At 42.6% G+C, this 24,155-nt stretch overlaps 1 protein-coding gene across 1 annotated transcript in view; it reads left to right on the top strand.

The window, feature by feature from the left end:
- The first annotated feature begins 4,287 nt into the window (after nt 1–4,287).
- The window catches only part of VSTM2L (V-set and transmembrane domain containing 2 like), a 162,390-nt gene continuing 142,522 nt past the window's right edge, over nt 4,288–24,155 (top strand). Inside the window, exon 1 of the mRNA XM_068262845.1 lies at nt 4,288–4,679. Within this exon, the coding sequence (XP_068118946.1) occupies nt 4,589–4,679 (91 nt within the window). The 5' untranslated portion in view covers nt 4,288–4,588. The remainder of the gene's footprint in view (nt 4,680–24,155) is intronic.

Raw genomic sequence — 24,155 nt, 5'->3', positions numbered from 1 at the left:
CCCAATAAGGAGTCCCCTATGTACCTTACATTTTAGTAAACCAGTAGCAGCAATTCTTGTGATCTCACAGGAACTATGTACAGATGTAATTACTTTGCCCAGAGCAGACTGTGATCCTTCAGGAAAGCTGTGTGTGCAATTCTGACCAGCATAGACAAGCCTGTAAAAAGTGTCCCTGGATAGGCTTTTAGCTGTTAGAACAGGCTACAGTGGTCAGTAATGATGGGTCTCCTGCTTTTCAGACAAGAGGAAAATTAATTCTTGCATGTTGTGGTTCAGTCCCTGCGCATCCTGACGCAAGTGGCAATCTATAAAGACCTGTACTCTGCGGAAAATCTATCAAGGGATTTGGTAGGGACACAATGCTCAATGGTGTAGAGATGCCCACTATGCAAAAATAATTAAAAATATACAGTAACATCTTGTGAGTAGGAATTTACCTTCTGTATTTATAAATTACTAAATTGTAGGCAAGAAGTATAATAATGGGTTAAAGGGAAGTCGAGGTGAGGGACATATAGAGACTATCATATTTATGTCCTTATAAATAATACCAGTTGCCTGGCAGTCTTGCTCATCTTTCTAGTCAGTCGTGTCTGAATCACACACCTGAAACAAGCATGCAGCTAATCCAGTCAGACTTCAGTCAGAGGCAGCAGATCTGCATGTTTGTGCGGGGTCTATGGATAAAGGGGCCCATACACCTAACGATTTTCCCGCCGATATACGGCCGATTCGATCACAGTGATCGAATCGGCTGTGAAATCGCCGCGCACACCGCTGACAGAATGATCGATTAACATCCGAAATTGATCGTTCCCGTCGATCTGTCCATGCAGAAGATTTCTCTCGATCGCCGGCGGGTCGGGAGTGCGTCGATAGCGGCGTTCGAATGCCCGACGCAATAAAGCGGGTATACATTACCTGTTCCGGCCGGCGCGAGTCCCCTGGCCACCGCTGTCTTCTTTCCGCGCTGGGTTCCGGCTGCAGCTACACAGAACTTCCTGTCCCGGCAGGAAGTTTAAACAGTAGAGCGCCCTCTACTGTTTAAACTTCCCCTGGACAGGAAGTTCAGTAGCTGCAGGAACGTTCTGGAGCCCGGAGCGGAGAAGAAGATAGCGGGGACCAGGGGACCCGCGCCGGCCGGAACAGGTAATGTACGCAGGGGGGCGGCAGCAGCACAGATCGTGCTCGGTTTCAGGCTGAAATCGATTCACAATCTGTTTGCAGTAAAGGTGGCCATACGATCCCTCTCTGATCAGATTCGATCAGAGAGGGATCTATCTGTTGGTCGAATCTGATGGCAAATCGACCAGCGTATGGCCACCTTAAGTCAGGCAGAAGATCAGCAGGACAGCCAGGCAATCTCTATTGTTTAAAAGGAAATAAATATGTCAGCCTCCATATGTCTTTCACCTCAGGTTGGGATCAGATAAAAGGTAATCTATTAGTTACATACATAGTTACATAGTTATTTGGGTTGAAAAAAGACATACGTCCATCGAGTTCAACCAGATTATTAGGTTTTGGTAATAAGTTTAGGTGCCGTGTTCAAGATACATATCAGGAGTTGAATGGTTAGTGGTTATGTCTAAGATTAGACTCTCCCCCCTCTAAAAGCTGTCCTTCCACCACTATCTTTTTCCTCACCCCACCCCACTCTCTCCCTTCACCACCTTCACACTCCTCCCTCGTCCTCATCACTTCTTACTTTCATTTATCAACCATCTCGTCAACTCTTTTTCATATTGCTCTTTATACCACTCTTTTCCACCATCTTCCTGGTAATGCAAGCTTACCCCAGGCACAGAGAGCTGAAGATCAGAAAGTAGCCACAACTAAAGCCATGAGATCTGGGAGGTGCCCAGCGCATACAGAACCTGAGATTGAAACTCACTTTTTTGTCGGAGGAAGCGTGCTGCGTCCCACGAAATGCATTTTGAAGTTTTTTCAAAATTGAATATTAGAAATCTTGAATAAAACTGACTATTTGGGTCATCTTTGGAGGGGTAGGTCTACGATTAGCTCAGTTTTTACCAGACTTTACACTTCAAGGCGCCTCTGTTACATTGTTTTTGCTGCCGAAGGTCCACCTTTGGTGGATGAGTTTCTACCCCATTCTTCACTACGGTGAGTGGCTTCTTTCCCCGAGTGGGGTCAGGTATATTCTCCCCACCTGCCTTCACAGTGGATACCTTGGAGGTAACCCTGATTTGGGACTACATTACTAATCTGTTAATTTCTGTACCCTTTGTTGTACTAACATATTACACTTTATTGGGCTCTCAGCTCTCTCCTTTTTTGTTTCTCCTTTTTTATTGTTTTACAAGATCAGATAGTAGCAAGATAAGCCAGTTCACAACTAGAGCTATGAGATCTGGGGTAGTCACATGAGACAAGATACAGAAAATTTATGTTGCGCTTTTCTCCTGGAGGACTCAAAGCACCAAAGCTGCAGCAACTTAAGGCACACTCCATGGGCAACCAGGATCATTGGGAAGCCTTGCCCAAAGACTCCTTACTATTTTACATACTGAGCCTGTTTTTAAACAGGTTTAAGTCAGCTAGTACATCATAATGTCTCACTATTCCACTATTTCATCTTCTTCTCCCTTCACCATCTCTTTCTCTCTGGAATCTCTCTCACCCTCCGTTGTCAGGTCTCTCTACTGTTTCTCTTCATTACTTCACTTCTTTCCTCACCTCCTCAAATCTCTCTGGTCACTTCATGCTTTCTCTCATCAATACCTCTCTGACAGCTGTATTTCTGCCAGTCCCCTACCCCCCTCATTCTCTCCGCCACTTCACCTCTCTTCTCTCTCTCCACCACCCTTTTATGTCAGCTGTCTTTCTCTGTCCCCTCTCTCTTTCTCTCTGAAATACTGGTATCAGTGGCGTAGCAATATGGGTTGCAGAGGTAGCGACCGCATCGGGGCCCTTGGGGCCCTTCCTCAACCACAGTATTAGCTCAATATTGGTCCTGTGCTGGTAATAATCACCTCTATAGATGCTTTGAAGTAGTAATCATTAACAAACTGTTCCCCATCCCCTTCTTGCACCCCTGACACTGTGGATGACCTTGGCAGGTTTTGTTGTTCCGTATCAAGTGTTACATATAGAATGCTTGGGGGGGCCCAATGTAAAACTCGCACCGGGGACCATAGCTCCATAGCTACGCCACTGACTGGTATTGAGCTGGTGCTGGGTCGGGTGCCACGGACACCCAAGTTATCCCTCAATGCAGCTATTTCAATGGGCGCCTGAAAAATTAGTAACACTCGGAAGAAATAAGGTTGGGGAGAGGGTTAAGTTAGGCATGGAGGCGGGTGGTTGTTAAGCTTTAGGTATGGTGTTATTGCGAGGGAGGGTGTTAGAGTTAAGCATCAGGGGGAGGCATCTCTTCACCTCTCCACTATTTCTCTCCACAGTGGCGTAGCTAAGGAGCTGTGGGCCCCGATGCAAGTTTTACATGGGCCTCCCAAGCACTCTATACATAATTGATATGGCGCACCGAAACCTGCCAATGACAAGTACAGTGTCAGAGGTTCAAGAAGGGAATGGGAAACAGTTTACTACTATTCAAAGCATCTATTGAAGTGATTATTATGAGCATAGGACCAGAGCACAGGACCAATAGAGAACTAATACTGTAGTTGAAGGAGGGCCCTATTGCTACACCCCTGTCTCTCCACCACTTCACCTTACCATTCTCCCTCCTCTGGTCAACTCTCTACTCTCTCCACCACCCTTTTATGTTAGCTCTATTTCTCTGTCACCTCTTTATCTCTCACCCACCCCTACCACCTCTCCTTCACACTTCTCCCCCCCCCCCCCCCCAATCTGTGTTCACCCCTTCACTATTCCTCTCAATCACTTCACTCTACCATTCCCCTTCCTCTGGTCACCTCTCTTCTCTCTCCATCACCCTTCCCTTTATGTCAGCTGTACTTCTCTGTCACCTTTCTCTCACCCACTCCTGCTACCTCTCCTTCTAACCCCCCCCCCCCCCCATCTCTGTCACCTCTCCACCACTTTACTCTACCATTCCCCTTCCTCGGATCACCTCTCTTCTCTCTCTCCACCACCCCTTTATGTCAGCTTTATTCCTCTGCCACCTCTCTTTCTCACTCTCACTTAGCCATTCCTGTTCTCCTCTCCACTATTCCTCTCCATCACTCTATCGTTCCCCTTGCTCTGGTCGCCTCTCTCCTCCACCATCTCACTCAGCTCCCTCACAGCGCTGAAAGTGAATAGTTCGTATAGTATAATCCCACAGCAGCTCGTTCCCTTGCTATTCTGCCAGAGCCCACACGGGCTGACTTCTGATCACAGGACACAGAGCCGTGCTGGTACAGAGAGCACACGCGTTCCGCACATCGCAAGAGGGCTGCGGGCTGATCACCCCGTCTCGCACACCTCTCCCGGCTGGCGGCTGCTATGGACGGACACTCGGGGGCTCTTTAAAGAAGGAGGTTTGTTGCAGAATCTGATCCCTCCGCCTGCCTGAGCTCGCAGCACCAGCAGATCCCTCCGCGCAGAGCGCATCCTGCAGTGGGAGAGCGGCCGGAGCCCCCCGGGTAACAGCGCCATGGGAGCCTGGGGACTGAGCCTGGGGGTCCTGCACTGCTTGGGGGTCTATATACACCTGAGCCTGGGAGACAAGCAAAGCCCCGCTGATGGTATTAGGCATTTCACATTTTTCTAATTATCTGTCATGAAAGGGTGTCTTAGGCTTTTTTTCTCTAGGGGGTGGGGGTGTCTTACTTATGCTTTGGTTAGTTATATGAGGTGCTGCTCCAATGTCATTAAACCAGGGGGTGACCTCACCAAAGAGGCAGATTATGACCATCGCTGATGTGCTTACTAGTTGAGATGTCTGTGTTGGTGGTTATGGGGTGTTTCCTATTCCGGGGTGCAAATGACTGATGTGGGGTGTCTATTGTAGTTTCATACCTGATGATTATCTTTTTCTTGCACAAGCCTAGCATATTTGGTTTGAGCTCCAACATAGACATCTTAGATAAAGGTTCTTGATACCACTCATGTCTGCTTCTATTTTTAAACCTCTGATCTGATGGGGCTTTTCCTATATAACTCAGTGGTCTAAATATAGGGGGTTACTGTCTCACAAACTGTATTTTAGAGGTGTTGGGCTAAATGTTATGCATGTTCACTGTACACCTCATTTGGGTTGGTGGGTTGAAAAAAATCCCCCATATATGTATATAGTGGAAACGAGAGGGATTGATAAAACATTTTAACTGATCTAGAGCTAAAAATATTTTTTTAAAGAATTTGTTGCTTTTGTTCTGGTGTTTAAATATAGAGACTAATGCATATATGCATGTATGCAAATGACAGACATGAGCAGGCTCATATCTTTTGCCTGATGGCATCAGTAGGAATAGTGATGTAGATTGTGTTACACTTAGCCATTTCCATAGGGATTATAATGAATATAGTCTTTTAGTTAGTAGGTTGGTATGTCAGATGTAGGGGTGATTAGTAATAACATTGGATATAGGGGGTATGAGCCGCTGAGACCTCCTTACAAGTGCTTCCTGCACTGGATGTAGAAGTGTCAGTCTGTATGAGGTATTGGATGGATGGGAACGTGATATGGGATGATTGTCTATTGATCGCCTAATAAGACCTGCCATCTCTTCAGATCGCTGGATAGTTTATGGTAATTAGGTCCCATATTATATGAGCGATGGCAGTAAAAGAAGGGATATCCCCATATTAACCGGCTTGCGAGGATCATAGTATACAGCAAGAACTTTGGCATGTAAAATGAATGCCATTCATTCTGATGGTATCACAAAGGGCACGTTAGCAATAAAGCAACTACTCGTGTAAATCAGTTTTTTATTGATCAGCCAATATAAGCAATAATGAAGGAATCACAGAAAAGGAATCCATGATGGGGGGGAAAGGAATAGATCAAATTATATAAAACAGTTTTGACATATAAAATGGACACATCATGCAAACACTTGCTAAAGTTTCCAGAGCTTGTTTTGACATTGATGGGCTTGTACTATAGATTTGTTCTAATGACGGTGAAGGTATTGTTTTCTCACAGCTCAGGAAATGCAGTGACAGGTATTAATTGTGTTCCAAAAATCTCTATGCTGGGTTGGTAATCAACTCTGGTGATTGGCATCCTTTCCAGAGCAAAGAAAAAGTGTGCTTGCCGACAGTGCGGTGAATATTACAGAGCGATGCAGGCTGTGCAGTAAAAATAGGGTAATTGATAGGAGTGTGAAAGTTTAGTGCTGAAGGCTGATGGATGGACTTAGTGAGGCAGCCGGGTGCTGATGGTTATTAGTGCAAAAAACATGGCCAGGGATTGATGCTGGTTTTATGGGGAGACAGTGATCATTGATCTCTGTGCTGTGATTAGTGCTGGTGGTAATTAATGTTGCTGTATGCATTCTGTTGGTGCTCCTACACATATGGGCATATTCATAATTGTAAATGCTGCCGCTATATTAGTACTAAAAGATTCATGTCTTTAAGTCCATATATGTTCTATTTATCTATTATCTATAAATCATCTATTATCTATCTATCGCCTAAATATTATCTATTTTCTATCTGTCTCTTGTCTATCTATCTATCTATCTATCTATCTATCTATCTATCTATCTATCTATCTATCTATCGTCTATCTATCTATCTATCTATCGTCTATCTGTCTCTTGTTTATCTATCTTGTCTATCTATCTGTCTATCTATCTATCTATCTTGTCTATCTATCTATCTATCTATCTATCTATCTATCTATCTATCTATCTATCTATCTATCTATCTATCTATCTATCTATCTATCTATCTATCTTGCATTTCTGTCTCTCATGTATTTATCTTCTATATTCTCTATCTATATATCTATCTGTCTGTCTCTTGCTTATCTAGCTTATATATTCAAGTACTTTTACATTTTGACTTATTTTTGCGCATTGAACAGATAACATATATGATCATATATCTGCCTATTGCTCACCTTTCTCCCTCTCTCTCTATCTATCTAACGTGGATCTATCAGTTTGTTTTTTTCTTGTACCTTTATTGCACATAATCTCGGCTTTTCCTCTCTACTCACTTCTGAAGTAGTGCCACATTACAGCGCAGTACTGAAATTTGCATGTAGTGTCTATGTGGGTGTAATTGCAGCAACTGTGCAGACAATAAACTACTAACGGCAAAGGGTGGGGGGATGCCAGCGTCTCTGTGTATCTTTAAATTTAACTATAAATAGACATGACGGTAAGATATATTATGGGTCATGACATATTAATGACTAGATCATTATTGCATAGCTCTTTAGGAATATTAAACTATGATTTATCCTTTATAAAACTATTGATTAACAAACCCCTTAAATTCCAAGCATGTCAACCCTTCTCACCACCAACACTCCCACCTCCATTTAACCTAAACATACTGTACATCCATTACCCTCTTAAATTCCAAAACACAATATATACTCACCAACAGGTGTGATAACCCACCCCCCTTTCTCCACCAGACTACACTGTTCCGCATTGCTTTACATACTCCCTCCCACTACCTGAACTGCACTACTCTCCCTGGGCCACATCTCAGTGTTATGGTGGCCATACATGGTACAATTTTTTCATACAATCTTACCATTTCTATGTAATATAAGGGAACTGTCTAAATTATCCATTCAGTATATTCACTTAATTTACCCTTATACTACATAGAAGTTTTAAAATTGTATGAAAAAATTGTACCATATATGGCCACCATTAGGCTGGCCATACTCACAATCCTACATGCCACATCCCAGAAACCCCTTTGCCAAACCTACAATACTGACCCCTGCCAAATACTATCCATGCCTCAACAAATTAACTAAACAGGAGGGAGTGGTTAGAGGCGTTAAAGCAATCCTGAAGTTAAAAATAAAGCAAAAACAAGATTCTTTCCTCAGTAGTGAGAAGCCTCTGCATAGTCCAGAGGTTTCCTGGATACTCCTATAGCTTATTGTTCCAGTGCTGGGTTCCTCTTCATATTTTGTGCATGCAGCACATGCCTATTAGAAGGAAGTGCTTGTGAACTGTTTTCTTCCTCTGTGCATGTGCGCTTCCCTCTACTGGGCATGTGTAGAGCTTGCTCATGCCTGCCCAGTCCGGATGCGCTAGTCCATAGCCACACTCACAGTCAGAAGAAACCTACTCAACCCATTGATTTGAAAAGGTGTAGAGAAACCCAGCATTGGAGTGGTGGGTTCTAGGAGATTTTGAAAAGCCCCTGGACTGTCATAAAAACAACCTGCTGTAGCAATGAAGGGATTAGATAAGTGGTGTATGCACGCTGTCCCATCCAACAAGACACTGCAGGATATCGGGCCTCTGTGATGATCAGGGCTGTGGAGTTGGAGTCGAGGAGTCAGAGCAATTTTGGGTACCTGGAACTGTTTTGCTGTACTTGGGAATCCGAAATTGTGTCTATCCATGTGTCCGCAATTGTGAAAGATAACTACAAGAAGAATTAAAGACTGTATTGTGTTCATTTAAAGCCCCATATTTATTCATGTGAAATTTGTATGACCTGGAGCCGGAGTCGGTGGTTTCATAAATTGAGGAGTTGGAGTCAGATGATTTTTGAATTCACTCCATAGCCCTACCAGGAGTCGGAGCAATGTTGGGTACCTGGAGTCGGTAGTTTCATAAACTGAGGAGTCGGATGATTTTTGTACCGACTCCACAGCCCTGGTGGTGATGCAGCGGCTCTCCACTAAAACATATAGGAATGGCCTTTGTGTATACATGTATGAAAGGGGTGCAACAACCAAACACAGCTATTCCAAAAGACTTCCTAACAGAATAAGTTGGAGGCACATGTCAGAGTCATCTGCTGTCACCTGATTACCCCAGTTATGCAAGACAAGTTACTGAACTTCTTGCCCTTTACAGCTGTTCACTCATGCAGGAAGATGAGAGTACCTGGGCAGTCTAGCATACTTGATATGGTTATTTGAGCTTCCTGGTAATAGTAGACATTCACAGCTGGCTGAAGACTTACAGTGCCTCTATGGTTTCCAAGCTTTTACTGTCTTTGGGCCTTTTGGTTCCCCCCACCCTTCATAAGATAAATTGAGCATGAATTAGATAAAAACAGATGAAATTGCAGATCTAAAGCTTTAATATTTCTAGCTGTCTTTAAAATGAAATGGAAAGATCATTTTTGATAAGATGAAAATAGAAAATGTCTTGTGTAACACCGATCTGTGTCACAGTAATTATTTTATGCAAGCAGAATTTCCCTTTAATAAAGGTCATCTTACCTCAAACGAAAGAAGAAAGTTGTCACCTGCTCAGACTAGCTTATCACTTGTCTTGGAAGAAGTGCAGAGGATGGGGCAATTATCCAAGCAAAACACAAAGGAGAATCCTGGCTCACATCCCACCTGTAATTAAAAACAGGGATATCAGTTAGACCTATCTGTAGATTCATGGGAGGCCACAGAGCTTTCAGCAACACTTACCATCCATGATCCTTCTCTCAGCAGTGACGGCCTTCACAATGGGACCCATACAGCATCTGATAAACTTGGATTTATGCTTACCTGGAGGCTGCCCAATATTTTCCTCTGAGTTTAGTGTATTGGAAGACACCAGCCATACCAAAATGGCTGTTGCGATATTCACTTATCACTGTAAACGAGAAAGTGAAAATCTTTTTAATGCGGTCTTATCTAAAGGACATCTCAACATATATTGTACATTTACTATCACCTGTATCTACAAGTGTATAAGAAATATATTCTAACATGTTTCTTGCGCTAAAAAAAAATATTTAACTGCCTATCCAAAGAAACAGGGTAGCTTCACCTGGACACCTTTAAAACATGTTTCATCACCATCAAGGAGTAACTTCTTCACTTCCAATGGATAGAGGCAAAACCCAGAGACTATAAATAAGGTGCGACATCTTAGTCGAACCAGTGGCACAGCACTACATAAACTAAATGATATACAGCTGGGGATATCAGACTTGGTAAAGGATTAGGAACACTGGTTGATAACAAAATAAGTAAAGGTGCCCATACACTCGTCAGATTGGCAGCAGATAGATAAGAAATGCATCTGATGATCTATCTGATGCGTTTTTAGAACATTTTTTACCAGGATAGAATTCCAATAGATTTCAGTTTGAAATCTATTGAAATTCGATCTGATGGCATTTTTTTGCCATCAGATTTCCATTAAGGCCAATGCAAACTGATAAGCAATCTCATCAGATCGACCTAAATTTTCCACCCTGCAAGTTCGATGGAAATCCATCGAAATCGATCGAAATCGGCCGTCGATCGGTCGATTGGCCAACCGATTTGCAATCGATCGATCGGGATCGATCGGTCGGCCAGAAAATCGGCTGAGTGTATGGGCTGCTTAACTGTACTCTATGCCAAGCAGTGGTAGATAAAGCTAATACAATTCTGTGATGCATTTAAGGGGAAATAAAAATACAGGATCCTGGTGCGCTACCCCTCCCTCTGTATAAATCATTTGGGAGTATACATGTGGAGCATGGGATACAGTTTTGGACACCACATTATGGGAAGAATTTTGAGGTTTTTTGAGGTACAAAAATGACCAACTAAATTAATCAGGTGGTTGGAAGGTCTGCCTTATACAGAAAGGATAGATAAACTTAGATTACTTAGCGTGGCATCATTAACATGTATAGATACTTTCCAGTGCAATATAAAAGCTTCACCAATTATCTTTCTTATCCCAAGGACAAGAGGACATGATCCATACAGGGAAGGAAGGACATTCTGTTCAGAAAGAGGTTCTTCACAGATTCAGTAAGATGTGGAATATCTTACTTTAGGAAGCAGTTAGGGAAAAATCCATATTTGCATTTAAAAGAGGCTTGGATTCTCTCCTTACGGTGAAGGGTATCCAGAGCTGAGATCACTATGTTAAGGATGGTGATATCTTGACCGATCCGTGAGTTTTTTTTACCCTTGCAGCCTTTCATTCCTTTAGATTAAGGTACAGTGAGGCTGAAGAGCTTTAAGTTGATGGACATGTCTTTTTTTTCAACCTAGTTAATTACGTCGGCTACATGTAGTTCTGTAACTATACAGCTAATCCACCTACTCTTCCAGCACATTCGCTATTGACGCTAATTATGCAGATGTTAACTATGTAACTGCCTCACTGAAGGTGTGTATTGCCATAAGGGATGGGGAGATAAAACAGCAGAGTAGGTTAATTATAAGTAGCATGTTCCCCCTTGCTCCAATTTAGGGATAAAGTATACCGATGACCTCTTCTACCCATCATCCCTCCACCACCAACACCTTTCAGCCAACCAGCTTTCTTCCTATCTTCAAAATGTGCGTCTCACTGTCCTCAAAACAATCTCCTTTCCCCTCCAGAACTTGTGGCCACTTGTCACACACTTTACTAAGGGGTTGCTTGGTCTACCTAGTGTACAGATCACTAATCAGCCTACTAATCAGTATATTGGACTGTTTTGCTTGTGTGTGGTGTTGAAACCTCTGGATGGTCAAGTTTCGGTCTCACTGTGTCACTGAATTTTAGGAAAACAAGGATGAGATGATTGTTGCACACCCTAATGAGGTGTTTGTTGAACTCGCTCCTGAATTCTCCAACTGTCCAACTATCAACAGGATCCCTATGTTGCTCTGTGATTTCTGACTCTGCCTTCTTTCCTTGGTGGTGGGTGGGGACTTTCTTTCCCTAATGCTGTGGTTTTGGGTTTTTTTATTCCCAGTTTGGGTAGCCACAAATGTTTAAAGCTTCTCCAAGGTATTTGTATTCCTTATTCTTAATCTCAGTGATGGTACTTGTCATCTTAGGCACATGGTGTAGAGTTCTAATATCTGCATAGAAATTATCTAGACTGCCGGCAGGAGAAAGAGCATTACTTGTACTTATAAGCCTCTGGTGGTCTTTGTCTTTCATAAGAACTGAAGAAGTAAACATATGGACATCTTCTAATGTCCAGCTGAAGGTACCTCAGACTCTCACAAAAATACTTAAACTATACCTTAAGTTTACCTCAATAATGGGAAGCCTTGGAATGGGGTACATGTTATTACAGCGCTGGGCAGTCCGGTGCAAGGATAGCCAAATGACGTCTCTCCCTGCTGTCGCTAAATTCCCCGGCGGCGTTAAATACTATTCTCCCACTGAGTTGTAGCAACTGGGAGGGAGATATAATTCAGGGTTTGGTAACAGCCAGAGCCGAGAATTACCGTTACGCAGAGCGCACAGCATAGCATTGCTGCTATGACAACGCCCAACTTCGGCGCTGGGCCTTGAAATGAACTGCTGAATGGTTCCGGATCCTCCTGCAGTCCACTAATCTACTGTAGGGACTTTCTTTACCTATTTGACTCGGTGCAAGTCAAATAGGTTTCTTCTAGCCACGCTCCCGACATGGACAACCGCATCCAAATTGGGCATGTGCAAGTACAGGCTATGCATGATCGGTTGAAAAAGAACCAATTTATTTCCTTTGTGCACAATCTCTTCATTCAATTAATGATAATTCTGGGAAGTCCTGTACACCATGCTAAATACTGTTGGCAGTTGCTATGGTTTCAGGCAGATTCACTTTGAATTTCTATCACTAGTGTTAGAACGTTATAGCAGTTGTAGACTGAAATAGACAGGTTGAGTGTGATAGCATTACATTACAAAATGGTTAAAGTAGCATTGATACGTATCATCTTTATCAAACGTGAGTTACCCTTAAAGTGACACTGAAGCGAAAAAAAATCTTAAGATGTAATTAATTGTATGTATAGTACAGATAAGCAATAGAACATTAGTTGCAAAGAAAAGAGTCTCATATTTTTATTTTCAGTTATTTCACTTTCTTTTATAACATTGCATCATTCTCTAATATTTGCCATTTACAAACTACACTCTGCATTTTAAACTATGAAACAGAGCAGAACTAATGACCCTTTTAACTTCCCTGCAGTAAAATCTTATCTGGAGTTGTCTTTCACGGTGTCTTTGATTTTGAAATGCTTCAGAAAATAGCACTGTAGCTGACTAAATCTGTTGGAGAGCTCAGAGAAGCTCTTTTGCATAGATAACAAGTGAAGTTTCTCAACTCTTTCTGTCCTGGAAACAATATGAGACTCATATCTTTGCTACTACTGTTCTATTTCTTAACTGTACTACACATACAATACATTATATCATAAGTTTATTTTCACTTCAGATTCCCTTTAACCCAGGAATACAACAGGTCCCTGCAGTCCTCATTATACTCTGATTTTACCTTAAAGGGGAACTGAAGAGAGAGGTATATGGAAGCTGCCATGTTTATTTTCTTTTAAGCAATACCAGTTGCCTGGCAGCCCTGCTGATCCTCTGCCTCTAATACTATTAGCCATAGCCCCCGAACAAGCATGCAGCAGATCAGGTGTTTCAGACTTTAAAGTCCGATCTGACAAGACTAGCTGCATGCTTGTTTCTGGTGTTATTCAGATACTACTGCAGAGAAATAGACCAGCAGGGCTGCCAGGCAACTGGTATTGATTAAAAGGAAATAAATATGGCAGCCTCTGTATACCTCTTACTTCAGTTCCCCTTTAATGGTCATCATTGCCATATAATAGAAATGTTGATTTGCTCAATCATTTATTAATTACAGTGTCCTGAAACCTAAATCAACCCACCGAATATATATGTGTATGCAGTTAGCCTAGTGGAGTAACGAGCGAGAAAATTTAAATCACATGAGCTTTAAATTTAATGGCTAAACAAGGACTCATTGAGCTCATACCTACAGTATTCAATCATGTAATATATTCTAGGATTCATGAATAAATTATTAGAAAGTAAATGGAATTGACTTGCAAGGGTTATTTAAGGTAAACTGAAGTCGGATGGGAAGAGTAAAGATATTCAGTAATTAAAATGGTGTGTATAATGTGGCGTGTCAGATGCACCTGATGTGCGATCTGCAGATTGGCACTTTATTGTTTTTTTTGCCCCTGGTTGTTAAAGTGTTTGTTCTGCTTTCTTTACTAAAGCTATATGGTATGTATCATTGAGGTGCAAGTCTTTTTTTCATTTTAATGTTGTTAAAGCAAACCTGGGGTTCAAAGGCTTCCCTAATCACCCTTGTCTTCTTGTGGCTGCGCTCCCATTGGTGTACAAGCATACAAGCATATCTGTGCTGGGCTTGCATTAGTAAGGTCCGCGCATGTCTAGTAGAGCTAAAAGGAAAAAAAGCCATGCACAAGAAACTTCGTTCTATTGGGCATGCCCAGATCTGACTTGTGCATGCCCAGTAAAGATAAGCTCATTCATAGCGGGAGCATGGCCACAAGAAACATATTTGACAAGCTCTTGTTGAGCTTTGACGAGTATCTACCATGTCTACATCCAAAGCAGGCAACCTGGGCACCCGCTAGCGATGGAAGTTTGAGTGTCTATTGAAATAATGGTAATGAGAGGAAATAGCAGGCGCTCAAATTAGCCCTCAACGCCATTTAAATTTTGTGTGTGTGTGGTTAGAGTTAGGCGTCAGGGTGTTTGTGCGGGGTTAGGCGTCAGGTATGGTGTGGGGGTAGTTAGGCACCGGGGGGAGGGTTCTTTGTGAGGATAACGTTAGCTTTAGCTATAGTAAAATATCAGTTTTTAATACTGATAGTTTACAATCCTTCTTTACTCTTTTATAGTAGAATATCAGTAAATTTACCAATATTCTGCTATTGGCTTTCCTAGGCGCTCAAATTTTCAGACGCTTTTTTTTTATGTATGCATTTACAGCAGCTCTTATGTGTTGCCAAGAGATCTGGAGCATCGTATTGTATCAGCAAAGTGCAGGGAAAGCCCATTGTTCCCCTCCTAACCCCGCCCATGCAGATCCATTCTGTCAGGCTCCACACTATAGTCCCTCCTCCCCCTCCATAGCAATATAACGCCTCGATAGCCTGTAGGTTACTGATGTGTCTGTACAGTACTCGGCCCCAAACTGTTGCCCAAGGGAGTCTTAATCCCTGTGGGCAACAGTGCATATTAAAAGTCACACATATTCTTTTTTATGTTGATGTCAACTTTTTAATATGAATTATAATGGCGTTAATGCTCACGTTATTGACAGCATACTTTGTGACTCCTGAAAATAAGAAGAAAAATGTAAATTTTTTTATTGACAGGACAGCTGTCGTCTCTCCAAACAAGGCATTCCTTCTTCATAGCTAATTATCTTATACAGCCTAACTCAGCACTGTTGGCTGCTGTCACTAATGGGACTCTGCAGTAGTCAGATAGGAATTGACTATAGGATTGACGTCTAGCCTCTTCCCCCTCCCTACCTGATAGGGGTGCTGCTTAGCAATGGAGCAGTGGCCAGGCTATGATATCACTATGAGGTGGCAAGAGGTGTGGCTAGTATGGCTTAAAGCGGACCTAAACTTAGAACATCCTCTCTGCTCAAAAAGATACACAACAGCATAATAACCTTTAAAGAAAAACATTTCTTTGTTGAAGCTGATACAAATCCTGTAATAAATCTGAACTTTTTCTACTTCCTGATTTCATGGAAGTATACATATTGTTAACATACTGTGCTTTCAAATGAGTTTATCTGCCGTGACAGTCAGGTGACACAGGGGAGAGATCAAATTACAACTTGTGATTAGACACAAATGAGGGGGAATTAGACAGGCTAAACTCTCTAAATACATACATAGTATATGTCTCTATGTTTTCCTTCAGTCCTGTGCAAGAGTTCAGCTCCACTTTAAAGCATTAGAGGCAGAGGATCAGCATGACAGCCAGGCAATGTGCATTGTCTAAAAGGAAATAAACATGTCAGCCTCCATATCCCTATCACCTCGGGTTCCCTTCAAGGAAAGGTAGAGGCTGACGGCAGCAAACACAGCTGTTTCCGCCATACTAATGCACACACTTTCAAATCCTAGATTGGATTCTGCTCAGAGTTCCGCTTTAAAATGAAACCGAGGTGGGAGTGATATGGAGGCTGCCATATTTATTTCCTTTTAACCAATACAATTGCCTGGCTATCCTGCTGATCTGTTTGGCTGCAGTAGTGTCTGAATCACACCAGAAACAAGCATGCAGCTAATATTGTCAGATCTGACTATAATATCAGAAACACGTGATCTGCATATGCTTGTTCAGAGTCTATGGCTAATAGTATTAGAGGCAGAGGAGCAGAAGGACAGCAACTGGTATTTTAAAGGGAACCTAAACTGAGAAGGATATGGATTTTTTCTTTCAAAATAATACCAGTTGCCTGACTCTCCTGCTGATCCTGTGTCTCTAATGCTTTCAGCTACAGCCCCTGAACAAGCATGCAGATCAGGTGCTCTGACTCAAGTCAGACTGGATTAGCTGCATTATTGTTTCAGGTGTGTGTTTCAGCCACTACTGCAGCTAAAGAGATCAGCAGGACTGACAGGCAACTGGTATTGATTAACAGGAAACATCCATATCCCTCTCAGTTTAGGTTCCCTTTAAGAGGAAATAAATATGGCAGCCTCCTTATTAATCTCACCTTGGGTTCACTTTAAATAAGCCTTCTAGGTCCTTTATCCCTCTAGGCTTGCAATTGGCATAATAGAAGAGAGGCATGGAGGAAGAAGGCTGAGAAATACAAATGGCACAGAAAACAAACAGATGGAGGAACACAATGAATCATGAAGCCACTGAGGTTGCTATAATGACAGGGGTGTGGATGTAAAGTAATTCTTAGGAAACTATTTAGTAATACTGAACAGTCTCCAGGACTGCTTTATCAGAGCATCCGCAAGCTTGTCTGCAGGCTCATAACACTAATCCAATGCTCACTGAAAGAATACAGCCTGGCAAATGGAGGTTTTGTCACACATTGAACATTCACTGATTGAGGTACCAGCCTTGGTGCCCATAGTCAGATGACCAGGTTAATCAATACTGGCTTCTTTTAACCCATACATTACTCTTGCATGTTCCAAACTTAAAGGACACCTGAAATGGATGTGGAGACTGCCATGTTTATTTCACTTCAATCAATATCAGTTGCCTGGCAGTCCTGCTGATCTCTTTGGCTGCAGTAGTGTCTGAATCACATGCCTGAAACGAGCATGTGACTAATCTAGTCGGACTTCAGTCAGAAACATCTGATTTGCATGCTTGTTCAGGGGGTCTATGGCTGCAAGTATTAGAGGCAGAGGATCAATAGGACTGCCCGACAGCTGGTATTGTTTAAAGGGAAATACAAATGGCAGCCTCCATATCACCCTCACTTAAGGTGTCAACCCCCATCCCCCTACCATAGCTTGACACTTCTTAAAGTGACACTGAAGCGAAAATAAACTCATGACATAACGGCATTCGCATTGACATTCGTACGTGATGTTTGTTTGCTATTGCATCTGGATTATGTTACCATTTTTAGAGCACACAATTATTTCCCCTTCTGGGAAGTTACCAGGTAAAAGTGACGTGACTCTGGCAGTAATGCCGTGGCATAGCAATAGGGGAAGCAAAGGTTGTGACTGCATCAGGGTCCTTGGGCCAAGGGGCCCTCCCTCAATGGCAGTATTAGCTCTTTATTGGCCCTGTGCTGGTAATGACCACTTCTATAGATGCTTTCAATAGTTGTAATCATTAATAAACTGCTTCTGCAGACCTCCTACTGTGGATGTCCTTGGCAGGTTTTGGTGCACCATATGAAGTGTTATATATGGAGTGCTTGGGGGGACCATACCGTAAAGCTTGCACTGGGGACCATAGCTCCTACGCCACTGCAGTAATGTCAATACAACAATGGATTTATTCTTTCTTGGTGCTATTGTAAGCCTAGCCTAAATGTTACCAAAAATTAGTACTGTATATGCTGAGAATGGTACTTTATGGGGACAATAGAGCCAGGCCAGGGTAAGTGTATGTACAGTAAGAGACATCAGACATAACTATTTCCAACACAGCAAGGCTGAATACAATAGTCTGGTATTAGGAAAAAATCGCTTGGTTATAGATCCTGAAATTTTGATGCACATATTACTGAGCATCTGCTCTCCTCTTGCCTCACCACCTCCTCTTTCCCTATCCTGTGTTTGGAGCAAATCAGATGAATACATTTCTAGACTCACCCAGTGTTCTCCCCAGGCTCTTTTAGCCGGGTGCTCCACCTGGCTAATTTTGGTGAGCACCCGGCTGTCATCAGCTCATCTTCTCCTCTGCTGTAAGTAGAGTTGTGCAGAGAAGCGTTGGCCCTGCATTCTCTCATCTCACCCCACCAGGCTACTTTTTAATGCCACCCGGCTGGAAAAAAAATCTAGGGAGAACACTGTCACCCCAGAGTTTTATCTTGTGTTTAAACAATTCTCTTTACCCCTCATCACCTGTGTCCGATAAATTCTTAAGGCTCGTACAGGTGCAACTATTCCATTCAAACTATCATCTAAACTTGGTCTGGGAGAAACTTGGAGAATCAACCTGTCCAACTAACGAGCAGGTTGGCCACATGTGTACAAGTAGTTTGAACAACTTGTTAGTTTTGAATGTGAACTTGTTGGTGCGCATGCAGTATTTATATATTTGAATGAGTTGGCTGCGTAGTTGATCAGCGCATGCGTGTACATACTTGTCATGTAAACAAGTTGTGCTGATCATGTTGTGCGGTTGGTTGTGCATTAAGTAGACATGTGTATTGAGCCTAGAGCCTGTTACACACTTTCAATTATGATTGGCCAATCACTGACTCATTTTACCATCTCCATGTAGTATGAGTGTTAAAGGGAACCTAAACTGAGAGGGATATGGATGTTAAACAATACTAGTTGCCTGGTAGCCCTGCTGATCTCTTTGACTGCAGTAGTGGCCCAATCATACACCTGAAACAAGCATGCAGCTAATCCAGTCTGACTTAAGTCAGAGCACCTGATCTGCATGCTTGTTGAGGGGCTGTGGCTAAAAGTATTAGAGACACAGGATCAGCAGGAGAGTCAGGCAACTGGTATTATTTTAAAAGGAAAAATCGTTATCCTTCTCGGTTTAGGTTCCCTTTAACCTACAAAATCTGCTGCTTTGTGGATTATCCGGTTCTGTGTATATCCCACTGTGCCTCCTTCTAACTCCTCATGTAGCGTATAATCACGCTACATGTGGTAGGAGATCCTGGACACTAGGGCGAGTGGTGAGCAGACAGGCGGAAGTACAGCACTGGATTCTAGCGGAGAGGTGAGAGCACATCTGCTGCACCATGTTCCTTTGTTCTGCATTCACACACTAATCTGGGGTAGTGCAGGAAGGGCAACCAAATGTGACAGGATCGGCGGGTTGTTTGTCTCTCAAGAACTCTCTGTATTATGCATCCACCTTATACGGCACATGGTTCATATTCTCTAGTGTGTTTGTGTTTATTTTTTAATGTTTTTTTGGGGGGGGGGGGGGGGGGGGCAGACAGAAAATGCCCCTGCCACTTTTACATGTATGATAAGTAGAACCCACGTACATAAGAGCAGATAAGGGGAGTGATAGCATAAATGTACTGTACTGTAACATGTAGAAATTTTATCTCCTGATTATGAAGTGCTTCATCATTAGATTGGGTAACACAGGTCAAGCAGTAAAACACCTTTAAACCGCTTTCATAAGTCTCTAGATGGGTTTACAATTGATTGTCCATCCTGCAGTCACATCTGCACACAACTCAGAGGCAGTGTAGACAGAACCTGATTAATCTGACAGTATGTATTTGTGTTGTTGGAGAAAGCCCATGAGACACTGGAAGAACATAGACATTTCAGTGTAAATGTCGCCTTGTAATGTAAACAGTGCCCTGGGAGGGTTGAAGCTTAAATCCCAGTGCTGCGAGACAGCAGGACCAGTCACTCCATATCCCAGAGCGCAAAACAAGCCGCGGTTATTACTCTCTACCCATTAGTGATAGTGATGAGGACACATTTCTCATAATTGTAATTTTTTCATTGTAATTCACAATTACCATGCGAAATTCGGAATGCTCCATTTTTGGAAAAAAAATCATATTCAGGAACTAATTTCGTAATTACATTTTTGTGTTGTTACGTGCCGACTAGCTATTAATAGCAAAGTCCCCATAAGGATAATATTGGGTACAAGTCAAAGAAAGGTCTTTTTTGAAAAAAAATCAATTTTAAACATTCAAATAAAAGATGTTTTTTAAACTCGGTAAAATGACATTTTTCCTGAATTTAAAAAACATTTTCCCTTGAATACTTTTTGACTTATTCCCACTTTTCCCCTTAACATACGTAGTAATTATGGTGATGATAGCATGTACGTCAGCTTTGCTATTAACCGCTAAATTTGGCACAAAATTACTCAAAATTAGAAATGGATTACGCAAAGTCAATTGACGTTCCAAATCGTAATTATGTATGGTCGTAATTGTAAAATTTACTTGAAATTTCCCGTAATCATAATTAGTTAGTGATAACCTTAGGCAACGATCCCACCCCCTATGGATGGAGAAGCTTCATATTTCAATATTTTTATAAGAACAATATATGGCGATTTGAAAAGCGCTCGGAAGCGCTCTTGGTGTGCACCAGTCTATAAATGAATTTTTGCATGATATTCTAATTTTACGAGTTTCATCTGTAGGTAAATATGTAATATTACAACATTTAGTCTTTATTATGAATAGTTAGTAGATAGAATGCCTAACAGCCTTAAAAGTTTAAAGCTTTTGTGTGCATTTCCTTTCCTTGTACCCCATATCACAGGATGCCGCTCGCTTCTTTGCCGCCCATTGTCCCTCCTCACCTCTTCATAGAACCGTACATACTGCTTGTCTGTAGTCAAGTAGCATGTCGGTACTGTGTTTATTCCCAACAATTGATTGATATAGCGATTGATTGATTGATTGATTGATTGATTGATTGATTGAATAATAAATGAGTGTGTCCAAGTATTTAGAGTTTCTGCTTTTGCAGTCACATACAACGCCCACAGCAAGAACTTGCTTAAAGGCAGGCTTACACTATTAGATTCGGCAATCAATCAATACATAGCTGCTATTGACCATTTTTCACCTTGCCGAATTCATACGTTATCTATTCTAATACCATTCACATCACTGCAGGCTCCATACAGCTTGATGTAGTACAAAATGAATGCAGCCTCACTCCCCTATAGCCTGCACCTTCCAGCTGCTCAGTCCATGGGATAGATAGATAGATAGATAGATAGATAGATAGATAGATAGATAGATAGATAGATAGATAGATAGATAGATAGATAGATAGATAGATAGAAGGTGGTTGGGGAGCGTGCATAAGGTGTGTAAGAGGCATATCTAAAGGAGTTTCTCTTTCATATTTCAGAAAGTTGGGAGTTCTGCATTTTAACATGAAATTACTAAATTATGCCCTTTAAGTCCTTGGAGAAAATTGCTTTTTGTTGTTGTTGTAAAGAAAGTCTGTACAGTGTATATTGGTTAGCAGTCTGATCAAGCTCTGCATTTGTGTCTATAGTATACCCCTTCTTACCTGCAGGTAAGTTTGCACCCTCTGTGTTTTTGGAGCATATATACACAGTACTGCTATTCTTGTCCCTGCGCTGTGGACGTGCCAAGGTGCTCTGTGTTTTATCTCCAGCAGGATAAGCAACTGATCAGTCTGGCAGTAGAGGGCGCCAGGGGCCAGGAGGAACAAATGTCTCTTTAGCTAACCTTGTTAATATCAAGAATGTTTTAAAAAAAAATACACCAGGGACTGTTTATAAAGATTGTATTAATCTGGAGTCTTTTTAACCTGCCTGGATTCACCTGCGTTCTGGGACCCGTAGAGTTCCCTGTATGTTTCATGTGACTGTAAAGAATGCAGTGTAGCGAGTAACAGGGCTAGATGATGGTAAACTGCATTAATTCATTGTTATGACGGAGGTAGTCTGGACTAAAGTTATAGTGCATTCCTTGTGATCTTTGTTCACTTGATCATTGTTTTGCAGTGTTTATTAGTTATGCAGTCTTATTGTTGGTAATTTATTACAGAGCGTTATGATTTGATAATGCTTAATCACTTGGGTTCATTGATCCATCACACTTCTGTTATACACGGATTAGCAGGGGCATCACTGCAAACCATAGGGACCCTTGCGAATATTACACTTGACCCTCGCCACCACCAACACCACCTAGCAACCAGGTTCCAGCCTCGCACCTTCATAAGTGTGAACAGTTCAAAAGCCTCTAACACACACACACGCGCACGCACGCGCACACACACATTTACACACACACACTTGCACACACACATTTACACACACACACACACACACACACACACACACACTCACTTGCGCGCACACACACACATACACACACACACACACACTTGCGCACACACACACACACACACACACACACACACACACATACACATACACACACACACACACATACACACACACACACACACACACACACACACACTTGCGCACACACACACACTTGCACACACACACAAACAAACAAACACCACAGACCGCACACACACACTCCTGTATTAAGAAATGCAGCCAGTTTAAAGTGTGTTTCACCCCTTAATAAGAAGTGCAGCTAATATCTGTACCCCCCCCCCCAACCCCCACTCCCATTAAAGAGAACCAGAGGTGGGTTTGAAGAATCTTATCTGCATACAGAGGCTGGATCTGCCTATACAGCCCAGCCTCTGTTGCTATCCCAAACCTTCCTAAGGTCCCCCTGCACTCTGCAATCCCTCATAAATCACAGTCACGCTGCTGACAAACAGCTTGTCAGAGCTGGCTGTGTTTATCTCTATAGTGTCAGTCTGCTGCTCTCCCCGCCTCCTGTAGAACTCCAGTCCCCGCCTGCATCCCTTCCCTCCCTGCTGATTGGAGGGAAGGGATGGGGGCAGGGACCGGAGCTATGCAGGAGGCGGGGGAGCAGCTGAGACTGACACTACAGATGTAAACACAGCCTCACAGCACGGCTGTGATTTATGAGGGATTGCAGAGTGCAGGGGGACCTTAATGGGGTTTGGGATAGCAACAGAGGCTGGGCTGTATAGGCAGATCCAGCCTCTGTATGCAGATAACATTCTTTAAACACACCTCGGGTTCTCTTTAAGACTTACAGTCATTATCTGATGCCTCCCACCCCTTAGTAAGAAATTCTGCCAATATCTGTTTCATCTGCCTCTTAGAAAGAACCGTAGCCAGTATCTGCCCCCTCCCCCCTTCCCCCCCCCCCCCCCCCCCACTCCCTCTTAGTAAAAAGTTTCAGTATCCCTTCTACCTCTCCCCCTACTCTTAGCAAGAACTGGGGCTAGTATCTGCCCCCCCCCCCTTCCTATTAATAAGTGTGATCAATGTAATCTCTGTAGTAGTCCTATGTCCCTAACATGGTCAAAGGCAATTTTGGAAGAAGCCAATGAACTGGTCAGTATGTTTTTGGGATGTGGGGGGGAGGGGAAGTAAGAGTGCCCCGGAGGAAACCCATGTCAACATGGAGAGAACATATAACTCTCCATGCTGTAACAAAACTACAAGTGCAGATGGTGCCCTGGTCCAGATATACCAGTGTTGCCATCCACTGTGTCACTACATGAATACAATCATGGCAAGCACTGTAACATTTACCTGGGCCTGCACTGAATCCAGTCTCCTCTTACTCCCAGCAGCCACTCAGTCTATGCTGCCTCGACTTCAGATGCATGTCATGTGATCGGGAGCTGTGTATGCAGCATAGTGCAGGGGGGGTAAATTATGGAAAGATGCATGTGACTGACCACGCAAGGGGTTGGGGGCATAAAGAAGTTAACTGCTACTCCCAGTTATGCTTCCTACTGATATACTGTCCTAAATCAATTGTAGGTTAGTTGGTTGAAGAGATGACAGTTAAAGCAATTGAGTTTGCTAGAAAAATATTCCTTTGTATGCTAACCTTATAATGTAGTAGTAATGGGCCCACAAATAGTAATCCACTATTAAATACTGAAACAGAGGTCTTTAATAAAACTGTCTGCAGGTCACTCAAGACTGCTTGCAGATGTTTATATGAACACCCCTCCCTTCTGATGTGATTCATGCTGTCTGCTTTCCACCTAGACAGCATGAGTCATTAGAAGTGAGAGGTTGAGTAGTGATCACATGACAGTG

The sequence above is a fragment of the Hyperolius riggenbachi genome, chromosome 12 (genome assembly GCF_040937935.1).
Source record: "Hyperolius riggenbachi isolate aHypRig1 chromosome 12, aHypRig1.pri, whole genome shotgun sequence".
NCBI lineage: Eukaryota > Metazoa > Chordata > Amphibia > Anura > Hyperoliidae > Hyperolius > Hyperolius riggenbachi.
The sequence above is the reverse complement of the archived record's forward strand: the minus strand, read 5'-3'. Positions and strand labels throughout refer to the sequence as shown.